The 12,494-nt window shown below is 40.0% G+C and overlaps 1 protein-coding gene across 1 annotated transcript in view; it reads left to right on the top strand.

Annotated features, from left to right (window-relative positions):
• Positions 1–11,621, top strand: part of ADSS1 (adenylosuccinate synthase 1) — a 39,796-nt gene extending 28,175 nt beyond the window's left edge. The window contains exons 10-13 of the mRNA XM_060754581.2: positions 2,981–3,105; positions 5,303–5,400; positions 5,765–5,914; positions 6,983–11,621. Of these exons, the coding sequence (XP_060610564.2) occupies positions 2,981–3,105; positions 5,303–5,400; positions 5,765–5,914; positions 6,983–7,035 (426 nt within the window). The 3' untranslated portion in view covers positions 7,036–11,621. The remainder of the gene's footprint in view (positions 1–2,980; positions 3,106–5,302; positions 5,401–5,764; positions 5,915–6,982) is intronic.
• Positions 11,622–12,494: the final 873 nt, after the last annotated feature.

Here is a 12,494-nt window from a genome sequence, read left to right as displayed (position 1 = left end):
CCACACAAAAGCAACAAAATTACAGTGGAAATGAGAATTAATTTTCTAAAACCCTTTTATGTTATAAAACTAGGCTTCAGTGCTACAGTTAATCTACCGGGGCTTTAGGGCAGAGTTGACGTAGGTGCAGCTCATGGGCAGCATGCAGGCCTTAAGGAAAACATTTCCTTTAGCCTCAGCTTTAAAGAGGGCAAAATATAAGGTAACTAGCTGTGCCCTGCCACGCGTTGCTGTGGCCTATAGTAAAACTTATCAGAGTTGAGGTAGATATCTGGACTATTATGAAAGAGAGGTACCTACCTATTCCTTCCCCCTTTTCCTCCCCCTTTCTTTCCTTTCTTCCTTCTCTACCTCTTTCTTTCTTTCACTACTTGGTTTCATCCTTCTCTCTTTCCTTCATTCCCTCCCCCTTTCTTCCTTTGCCTTTCTTCCCTCCCTGTTAGCTTCCTTCTTTCACTTTTTATTTCCTTTTATTTTACCACCATCATAACAATAACAATAATGCAATGCATTGCCTCTGGGACCTGACACCTCTCCCATTCCCCCTAAAAGGGTCTCATAGGAACAATAGCATAATAATAATAATAATAATAATAATAATAATAATAATAATAATAGAAATAACAACCTTTACCCGCCACGTGTTGCTGTGGCCAATCTTCCCTCTTTCTCTCCTTCTTTCCCTCCTTCCTTCCCTCCCATCTTTCCTTCTCCTCTTCTTTCTCTATCTCTTTCCTTCCTTCCCCCTTTTTCTTTCTTTTCTGCTGTCTCTCTTTTCTTTCCTCCCATCTTTCCTTTTCTTTCCTTTTCTTCTTCCTTCTTTCTCTAACTTTCCTTCCTTCCCCCTTTTTCTTTACCTCCCTTCCTCTTTCTTCCTTCTTTCCTTCCTTCCTGTCTTTCCTAGATTTTGACAGGGCGGGAAGGGGCGGGGTGGGGTTTGGAGGTGGCCTGAAGTAAAAGGAGGTAAGATTGGGGTGGGGGAGTGATGGAGCGTGGGGTTGTGTGTGTGTGTGCAGCGGCGGGGGGAGTGATGGAGCGTGGGGTTGTGTGTGTGTGTGCGGCGGCGGGGGGGGAGTGATGGAGCGTGGGGTTGTGTGTGTGTGTGCGGCGGCGGGGGGAGTGGGGTTGCGTGTGTGCGTGCGGCGGCGGGGGGAGTGATGGAGCGTGGGGTTGCGTGTGTGTGTGCGGCAGCGGGGGGAGTGGGGTTGCGTGTGTGCGTGCGGCAGCGGGGGAAGTGATGGAGTGTGGGGTTGCGTGTGTGTGTGCGGCGGCGGGGGGAGTGGGGTTGCGTGTGTGTGCGGCGGCGGGGGGAGTGATGGAGTGTGGGGTTGTGTGTGTGTGTGCGGCAGGGGTGTGTGTGTGTGCGGGAAGCGGCGCGGCGGGGCTTGGAGTGGGCATGGTTTCCGCAGAGGGAACGTTGGCCGGAAGGGCATGTGCGCGCGCCAGGGAACTTGCGGCTGGGCGCCAATGCGCATGCTCAGTTGTTTTGCCGTTTTGTGAGTGTGTTGTTGTGTTGTTTTTCATTTTGAGTAGATACGTTTGTACCTTGTGGGTTGTGTTATGAGCATGGGAATTTTGGTTAAGTTTCGTTGGGGGGGTTTTGAGTTTTGTTTTTTTGCCATTTTGAGTGTGTTGTTGTGTTGTTTTTCATTTTGAGTAGATATGTTTATACCTTGTGGGTTGTGTTATGAGCATGGGAATTTTGGTTAAGTTTCGTTGGGGTTTTTTTGAGTTTTATTCTTTTGCCGTTTTGTGAGTGTGTTGTTGTGTTGTTTTTCATTTTGAGTAGATATGTTTGTACCTTGTGGGTTGTGTTATGGGCATGGGAATTTGGGTTAAGTTTCGTTGGGCGATTTTTGAGTTTTGTTGTTTTGCCGTTTTGTGAGTGTGTTGTTGTGTTGTTTTTCATTTTGAGTAGATATGTTTGTACCTTGTGGGTTGTGTTATGGGCATGGGAATTTTGGTTAAGTTTCGTTGGGGGGTTTTTGAGTTTTGTTTCCTCGTTGGATGCCCCTGACAAATTTATATATATAGATGGATTGAAATACAGTTTTGCAGAAATAAAAAAATGCTAAGAGCCTGGGGCCAATTTTTCCATGTTCTTGCATTCCCCTTGGACTGTTTCCAGTCCAAGAAATCCCCTCGTTCTTTAAAGGAGAAAACATATACCAGCCTGGAAGCTGGCGTAGTGGTGTCCAGAACCCCTGAGTTCTGAGTACCACCGTTACAGAAAGATGTTAACAAGCTGGAACTGTTTAGAGAAAGGTGATGAAGATAATTAGATGTTTGGAAATCAAGCCCTCTGAGGAATGAGGGCATGTTTAGTCTGGAAAAGAGACAACTGGGAGATGACATGATGGCTATCTTTAGATACCTGAAAGGATATTGAGCTGAAAATTGAGTTAGTTTGTTGAAGTAGTTGATTCAATTAACAAGAAAAGAGATTCCATCTAAACATCAGGACGATTTTTTACTGCAAGAGCTGTTTGATACTGGAATACTGCCTTGGAGTAGTGGTTTCCAACATTCGTTCCTTCATAAATTTTGGACTTCAGCTTCCAGAATTCCTGAATGTTAGTTAAGTTTGCTGGAACTTCTGGGAGTTGACATCACAAACACCTGGAGGAGCAAAGGCTGGGAACCACTGCCTTAAAGGGGGTGGGGTTTCGATCTTTGGAAGTGCTTAAACAGAGGTAGAGTAGGAATCTTTCATAAGTGTTTTAGTTGGGTATTCCGGCATGTAGGGTGTTGAATGAGATGCTCGTTGCTTTCCCCTCCAACTCTATGATTTCCGCTCCCTTTATTTCTGTGGCAGGTAATTTAGAGAATTTCCATGCATTAATGAATGCAAATATGAGAAATAGTGATTCTTCGGGCAGCTTCTCCCCCCACATGCTGTAAGATTATAAGTCTTTTTCAGCACCTGATACAGAGGACTTGTGTTGCTGAAGAACCATAATGAACATCTTTCTCCTTCCAGGAAATTGGGGACCTCTTACAGTCTCGAGGCCACGAGTGGGGAGTGACCACAGGCAGAAAAAGGCGCTGTGGCTGGTTAGACCTTGTCATTTTGAGATATGCTCATATGATCAACGGATTCACTGCGTAAGCATCACAGATTTTGAGCTACACTTGGAACTCATAATTTTTTATCCTCTGGAATGCAAATATGTAGGTAACATTAAGACTAGATAAGCAAAGTATTGTTATGTGTATTTGTTAAGGGTTATCTGCCACTTTGATCCATTAAGTTAAAGGGCCTTAAAGTTGGGAATCCTATTACACATGTGTTTCTTTGAATAGGCTGCTCCCTATTCTTTTGGAACATCCCACCGGGATAGATGGCAAAAAATGTCCACCTGGGCTTGCTGTCACTTTCCCTTGAGAGGTAGAATAATCCAAGTGAAGTGAGTCAGTGTGCTTCAGAGTTCCCCCTGTGCCTTTGGGTGGAAAATATCATCCATGTGTCCAAAGAGGAATGGCACCAGTGAGAGTTAAGTGAGAAGTGAATGGAAAAAGAACTTTAGAGATGATATCACATAAGTTCAGTATGATACATAACGAGGCTTCTCTTAAATTACAGAATCAGATTAACTGTCTTTTATTAAATGATTGATTGATTTGTGGTATTTGTATACCACCCTTTTCAACCCTGAAGGGGACTCAGTGTTGGTGACAATTTGATGCCATTGATTAAAAAAAAGTATAAAACATTTACTGATAAAACATTAAACATTATTAAACACAGCACATAAAATAACATCACATATCACATAAAGACATAGCCGTTGACCGTAAACAGTCCTGGGTTAATGAACTTTCAACTGTTACTTTAAATATTCCTATGATGGGCAGATTATGGCCACTAAACCTCAATTTTGTGAAGTCACTTCCCTTCTAATTTCCTTCATGCCATCCATCATCCCAAGTTCTTTAATACCACCACAATTTTCAGGCAGTTTTTGCCCCAGGTCATGCAGAAAACTCTCAAAATGTGTGAAAACATGCAAATACTCCATACTATCCCCAATACCTCTATTTTCCATAGCAGTGCCTTCTAATATGGAGACCATAATGGCAACATCGATTTCCCTTGCTATTTGGAGATGGCTTGCAGAGGAAAACAAGAAGTATTTGGGCAAACTGTGGAAGAGCGTGGCCTATGGAGGGAATTGTTCTCTGACTCCCCCACAGTTGCCATCCTGTGTTTTCCTTGCTTTATGCCAGTGACTGGCTATTTCAGGGTGAAACAATCACACCAATTTAACTAATAGTCCCTGGTCTTACCCATATTATAATGACATCTCTGGTCCTGGTTTGCCTACTATATTTCAACCTTCTCCCAAATAACTAGATTCAGAGGATGTTTTAATCCTCCACACTTTAAAGTCTCCAACCTCTTTTGAAGCTGCTTTGGGGGAGCTTGCCTACCGGTCCTTTTTATGAGTTTTTTGGTCAGCTTGGGTCTGAATCAAATATGCAGCTGTTTTGTTGCAACCCACTCTGACAGTTTACATCACACAGCAAGATTAAGGGAAATAGCAATGTGCCATTATCATAATATTGATAAGGAACAATTGCTCCTGTTGTCACAAAAAAAATAGCTGCTTGCAGTGGGACGTAACACATTCTCTGCTGATAAGATTCCAATATATCTAGCAGTACAAGATCTAGACCAAGAGATCAGAGAAGGAAATGAATAGTATAGAGTTGCCTTGCTGCTTTAGCAAAGGCATGGGGAGATTATACAGAATTGATGCTTAAAATTCAGTCTCGCTCTAGCAGGAATTTTCACCCAATGTTAACTTATAGTGAAGGGCAATAAAATTATGTTCTTGAGACAGAAAGGTTGATGGAACTTGTAATTTCCTAATCTGTCATTGAAGAGCTAGATTATTTCTGTAGTGGCCCAACCAGATACTTTCTTGGTTCGCAAAGTTTAAAAACCATTTGGTGCCTGAAAATGGATCAGTCTCACTTGCTGCACATTTTAAAGAGGCATTTGCCACATATAGGTTGAGGCCAAGCTGCCATTTTAGGTATGTATTCTACATTTTAGAATCAAATACATGACATATTTGTTTAATGTATAATGTATAACTGCAATCTCAGGAGGTGTGTGAATGTATACATTTAGGTATCTGGAATGTGCATGTACAATGATTTTATTATTCTGTGATGATTTGAATTTGTATATTAGCATTCTGCCTTTAAGTGGAAAAGGTTGAAAAGTGAAGAGGATTAAAAAGTGTTTAGCTGTAAGCCTGCTTTATCAGTAACTTTATTTATTGTTTCTTGGCAGTCTGGCATTAACAAAACTAGATATTCTGGATGTCCTTGATGAAATCAAAATTGGTGTTGCTTACAAGCTAGGTGGAAAAAGGATTCCTTATTTTCCAGGTATGAATTTATTATCTTGGCCTTTTGATTTTTCCCCCCACATTCTTAATATAAGTTTTCCACTTCATCTTTTTGTAAACACTTGCTATGTTTTAAGTTGCAAGGTTTGTGCCCATTCAGTAGTGTCACCAGTTGTGTAAACCAGCCGAAAGAATTAGCTTCGCATGTGTAAAACAGGTGCCACAATTTGTAAATAGAACTGTCCACAGGGACAACAAACAACTTAATGTAAGCTTGTATACATACATGTTTAATGTAAACTGTTTAAATCTATTGATAATTAAGCTAGTTGTTTATATTTTGAATAAGGATGGTATGTTGCTCATCAGAGCACAATTGTATTTTATTTGACTTACTTTCACAGCTAACCAGGAAATACTACAGAAAGTAGAGGTGGAGTATGAAACAATGCCAGGATGGAAGACAGACACAACTAATGCAAGAAAATGGGAGGAACTTCCACCCAAGGCACAAAATTACATTCGGTTTGTGGAAAACCATGTTGGAGTGGCAGGTAGGCATCTTCTCAGCACTTATTCATCAGGGCATGTCACTTGCAGACTAAGCTGTGTGCCAGGAAAGCTTTACATCAGTCGGGCAGAGATGATTTTTCAGCTTTCTAGTAGATCATATAGGTGTCTCCTAGGTACAACTATCCTAAACAGTATTTTAATGATGGATACCTCTTCTGCCTGCTGCTTCACACCCAGAGTTAAGAGTAGCCATACTTTAGACCAGGCATGGGCAAACTTCAGCCCTCCAGGTGTTTGCGACTTCAACTCCCACAATTCCTGGCCTCAGGCCCTTTCCTTTCCCCCCTCAGCCTCTTAAGCATAACATTTTTTAAAATAAGACAAACCGCAAGAAAGGGTTCTGGGAATTGCAGTCGCTGGTTGTGTCCATTCTCAGCCAATCAGAGCATGGACACCACCAGCTTTTTATTAACTGAGAGAGACAGAGAGAGAAAAACTTCAACTCCCATCATCCTCAGAGAGGAACTTTCAACCCTATGCTAGTGCCACTGGGAAAGTGAGTTCTAAGGGCTCTCTCTGGAGGAGGAAACTTTCCAAGAAGAAATGGAAGAGGCTTCTTCTGCAGGGAAGAAAAAAAGACACCACAAACCTCCCTTATAGTTTGTGGACTTAACTCTTTCAAAAAATGTCATTTCTCTGAATTCGTTTTACTGGTCTTTTAGTCTCTATCTTCTGTTTTTGGAAATTACACAAAAATTACCCTCCGAAAACGACAAATCTTTTCATTAACAGTGATTCAGACCCAACTCTACTAGATTATACCATTACTCAGTCTCCCTATAGTTAAGATGGGTGTAGCACACCCTACCTGTAGCTTTCTGTAAGTCTGTATTTGTGGTATATTTTAGGATTGTTTTCTTAACGTTTTGCATGGAAGTTGAAATATAGGAATAAATTGGTTGTACTATTTTACAAGTGTACAAACTACGTTAAATTTTGTTACCCATTTTCACTGTTGTTGTTTTGGAGTGTGCATTAGGGTACTAGTTTAAAAAGGGTTATATTTTGTAGTTTAGTATCCAATAATTATTTCTTTCTTTCCTCTTTAGTTAAATGGGTTGGAGTTGGAAAATCAAGGGAATCGATGATTCAGCTTTTTTAACCACAGAAAGAACTTTGGTGCCAAGAAACACAGTTGAGTGTCCACCTGTTCCTTTCTTTTCCCCATCTGAGATGAAGATGCTGTTGAAATCAAAACGTTCTTCCTAGAATATGATTAGGTGTATCTTCTTCTATTGTTGTTTTCAAGTATAAAAAATATCAAGAACACAGAATAAGAGCAATCAAGAGTGAGATTTGGAGTAAGGGAATCTTAAGTTCAAATTTGAAACTGCTCTAAAAATTTGAAATTATGCCAGATTGCAGAGAGACATAATGGCATATTCCTTTTCCTGTGTTGGGAAGCAAAAGAAGAGGTGACATAACATGTTTATGTACCTTCACATCTTTTCCAAATTATTTAGACTTTAAAGCAACTCTATCATAGAGTTTTCTTGGCAAGATTTGTTCAGAACGGGTTTGCCATTTGCCTTCCTTTGAGGCTGAGAAAGTGTGTGTTCCCTAGGGTCTCCCACTGGGTTTTTATGACTGAGCAGACATTTGAATCACGGTCTCCCAGAGTCCTAGTCCAACACATCAACCTCTTGAACATGTATTTAAAATTAGACTGGCTGTGAGCATTGCATTTCAATAAAAATATGGCCATCAAAGCAAATGCTATTGCTTTGAAGCCTGCACATTTTCAATAAAAGCTTTTCACATCCAAAAAAGGAAGAGAAATAAGTTACAATCATTTGTTGGCAGCGGTCAAACTGCAGATGGCTGTCTGAGCTGGGGATAAATAGTTTCTCTTCTTTTGTTTCCCACTAGGCAGCTCAAGTGGAGTTCTTACTCCATCATACAATAGGCAATAGATTAAAAGGAGAAAGACAGCAGATGCAGAAAGTGTTCCTAAAGGGATGTAGATGGGACAGCATCTTGCAGTACGTTACTGTATAGAGCTTCACTGAATCCTTGGTTGCGATCTTTATAGAAGATCTTCAGGATTTTAATCTTCCAGAGAGACATTTTTCTTCTGCAGTTGTTACTTTATCACTACTCCACATAACAACAACAACAACAATCTTTATTTGTATACCACCACCATCTCCTGAAGGAACTTGGGGCAGCTCACAAAAGCACTCAGTGGCGCAACATACATAAAATACAACAAGTACATAGCAATAAGACAATAACAAAAATAACACTTAGCCTTCGAGTCGAATATAAGGAAAAATTGTGTGACTGCTCCATTAGCCTTCTACGAATAAAAAAAAAATTCAAGTTCTACTTCCTACTAATTTAGGCAGTTTTCTGTCATTCTAGAGAGCTGCTATACTCCAGCAAAGCTTTAAAGCAATGTTTCTCATGCTGTCCAATGTGAGGACCAGCAGGTTATTGTCATATGTGCCAGGAACTGGTAACATAGTTATTCCTATAGTAGTGTATACTCACAACCAGCTGTTGAAGCACTATTGCCAAACCACAGATTATTACTTTGAGAAGTGTTGATTTTAAAATACAATGCATAATTCCCACAAACACAGTCCTATTACTGATAAGATAACACCACAAGATAATAGTAATACACTTAAATACATTTTATTTATATTCCGCTTTATCTTCCCGAAGAGACTCAGAGTGGATTACAATATACACTTATGAAGCAAACATTCAACAACATACAACACAGCCTTCTTCTTGAGGCTGTTACCTTTGTGACAAAAGGGGCGCAACAACATGGAACTATTGTGTCTAGCCTTAATTTTCCTGTTTGAAATGCCAATAGTGGTGGCAGCTAGGAGCATGAGATTGTCATGGAGCAATGAAGCACAAAGTTTAAATAAAAATAAAGGTGCATGTGGACAGTTTGTCGCTACTTATATTACTAAAGATAGTATCAAAGTGGAAGTAGGCAAACATTTCCAGGAAATAGAACTGTCACAAGAGAAAAGTGCCACTGTTTTAGTACTACTATGTCACCCATGCATTCTCCACCAGTTGGTAATAGGACCACAATTACCATTGGTTTTAGAGTAATCTCTGGTCATGCACCATTCTGGACATGAACTGGACTAGTACATAAGAAATACAAACAATGTGATATACTTCCTCGTACTCCTCATGTACCTGCCAGGCAATGTATTGTAGTAAGGTAAAGGTTTCCCCTTGATATGAAGTCTGGTTGTGTCCAAATGTGAGGGATGGTGCTTATCTCCATTTCTAAACCGAAGAGCTGGTATTGTTTGTAGATGCCTCCAAGGTTATGCGGCCGGCATGACTGCATGGAGTGCTGTTACCTTCCCTGCCGGAGTGGGATCTATTGATCTACTGACATTGGCATGTTTTCGAACTGCTAGGTTGGCAGAAGCTGGGTCTAACAGCAGGAGCTCACCTTGCTCCCCGGATTTGAACCGCCAACCTTTCAGTCAGCAAGTTCAACAGCTCAGCAATTTAACCTGCTGCACCATCGGGGGCTCCCTGTATTGTCGTACCCAAATTAATTCTTACAATGTAGAACTTTATATAAAACACTTCTCCTTGTTCCAGGAAGAAAATGATTAAAGTCATTGTGCAGTTCTCTTTATCTGCTATCCTGAAAAAAATGCTGATGATCAGGAATGGTCTTTAGAACCTTCTAGCGGTTATCAGCCCATTGATGCTGTAATGTAGGTTCATCTGATTTTTTGCATGGACGGAACCGCTTGATCAATAATAAACCCTCTCATCCCTCCCCCCATTGCCCATGTAGAGTGAAAGTGGTCAGCATAATGCCAATAAACTCTGCATACTGCCAAATTTTTCACACTGTATGTGAACAATGGCAATTTTTGGAGTATTTTTTGGAGTAATTTAGTGCTTGGACAACAGCAATAATCTTAATATGCCTCTTTATGGAGTATGAACTATTGTGTTCATAGTCTCATGGCAGCTTTCACACACAACTTCACTGCCTAAAATACTGAGAAACAAATGTTTGTATACCATTCATGCATATGGATGAAGGCAGGGGTCTTAATTTTAAGCAAGGCTGGGTTTTTTTGTACAGACAACCAATATCTCAGATGTTTTAAAATCATAATTAGAAGAGATCACAGGTGCCATCCAGTCCAACCCCTTGCTGTGCAGAAATATGCATTCAAAGCACTCCCGAAAGCATTTTGCTTTCAAAAGTATGTATTCAAATGTGACACCCTTCTGCTCTTCTTCCCTTATGCTTCATTGAGGACTAAAAAGCACTGTAAGTTAAGCAGAAGCAATCTCCAGCCATCCTTTTCCTTGACCAATACTTCAGTGTTGCCAACAGTAATACGGATTAGTGGCTCAGCTACGCTGTACAACTAGAGTAGCCTCTAGGCCAGACTTGCACTATTTGAAATGCATTCAAAGCACCACAAAATTCTATAAGAGCTCTCAGGAAGGCAGCAAAGAGGCTTTTAGGACAATCCTGTTGAGATCAGTCTTTCATTACACTGGAGATTTTTAATGTTTTATAGATCACTTCTTACCACTATCACTGCCAATGTATTTGCTTTTCTGGTGAGTTCCAGTCCTGCCAGAAAATTCTTGGGAATCCCTGTCTTTGGCCCTCTGTGCCTCAGCACATTAGCACTTGAGTAAAATTCACCAATGTGGCCTTTATCCTGATATGCTAAGAATGCATCCAGGACATTAAGTAGTTGATGTGATCTCTAGATGCTCTGACTTCCTTTCTGTGCTTTGTAAACAAATGTAGCTTTATTTGAAATGTCATCTTTGTCTTGTGAAAGGTGGGGATGATTTGTCGTGTTGTTACGCAGATACATATCACCCCTGCCTCATGGCTATTTTATTCAAAGCCCTTTTTACTACTACTACTACTACTCAAGGTAAACTGCATACATTCTGTTCAGAGCAATGGCTGTTGAGCATCTTAACCAGCAGCATTGCAATCTACTGGGAAATGTTCCTATTTATAGTGCCAGTAAAATGAATAGAGTGATTATTCAGAATACTTCCCACTCATTTCATTACAGCAAATGAAGGATTTCTGTTGGATCATCAGGACTTTTAGCTGGCACTAAATCACAGTTGAATGTTTCTGTAACCTATTATTAGATGATATTTATAGAATATTTTTATTGAATTGTTGGCTTTATTCTTACAGAAATCTCTATTCTCTCAAAGTAAAAGCACTGAGATTCAAAATTAGGGAATTATATTGCAATCCATTCAGTGATGCAGACTTCAATAAGATATGTGTTTGATGTGAACACTGCATGTTGCTCTCTGGAATGTTTCTTGCTAAATAATGCATTGAATCTTCAGTTGGAATTTGGTTATAACCATTTAGCATTACTTTGCTCTGTACACAGGTTAAAGGCAATATTGATAATCTGAAATTCAAATGATTGAGTGGAATTAATGTGGGGAAACAGCATGGCCAGAAACTGAAAAAGTAATCATGCAAGGATTTCAGTAGAAAAGTCATGTTTTGTGTATTAACATTTACGATGCTCTCACACGAATACAGCTGGCAGTACACTGGTCACTAAATGCACCAAAATAGTGTTCTTGATTATTTTTGTATACTGTAAATGAAGCTGTATCCTCGTATTGTACACCAGTTTTCTTTGCTTAATAAAGCCTTACATGACAGGGAGTATAGAATTTGGTCTCTTGAGTCCTTTGTGTATATATACGTACATATATACGTACATATACGTACATAGGAAATCGATCCATACTCATGCCTGGACTGCTTTTCAGAATTTCTGCCAAAGTCAATTTCTTTTTGAAAGACAGTACTGTGTACAACACATATTATGTGAACATGTAACACGTGAATCAGGAGAAGCTAAACACAGTAAAACAAAAAAGGGAATAAATAATATTACAAGAATCTCTAAATGCTAATACCCACTGCTTAACTCATAGCTTTGTTGAGAACAGGTTGAAAACTGCTTCCAAAAACTGCAGAAACTATTGATGGCAAATGTGTCAATGGATCAGCAGTCCTGACAGCACATCAGAAACATGGATGTGGACAAAATGGTTTGTTGCTGTTGTAAATGTTTAGCCCACAAATGGAAAGAAAGCAACCCACAAAGCAGCAGGTGTTGCTAAGACTGGGATGCAATTAAGGAGGAGGTGTTGTTAATCAGCACCTTCAAGACTTTCATCAGAAAGAACTCTGCAGTGGCAGCAGTTGCAGAAGATTCATAACAGAAGGTCTTGCTGACAGTGTTTGCCTGCCTTGATTTTTAAAGCAGTGACAAAAGTGACATATGTTGCTCGATTTCAAGCATATTTCTGAACAATACTTTTTTTGGCAGTCTTATATTTGGCAGGAAACACCATAATTGCCTTTGTGTCTTGTCATTTCACTAATATATCTCAAATATTTGTCAGAACGCTGGACACATCAAGAGCTTACATAAATCCATTCTGGGGGTGGGTGGGAATTAAAATAGAAAGTACATGTCAATATGTATGACTACAAATTTTCTAAACTGCAATCCTATTGTGGCCGATAGGATAGAG

This window comes from Anolis sagrei, chromosome 1 (genome assembly GCF_037176765.1).
Source record: "Anolis sagrei isolate rAnoSag1 chromosome 1, rAnoSag1.mat, whole genome shotgun sequence".
In the NCBI taxonomy this organism is placed as follows: domain Eukaryota; kingdom Metazoa; phylum Chordata; class Lepidosauria; order Squamata; family Dactyloidae; genus Anolis; species Anolis sagrei.
Note: the sequence above shows the minus strand (reverse complement) of the source record. Positions and strands in the feature narration are given on the sequence as shown.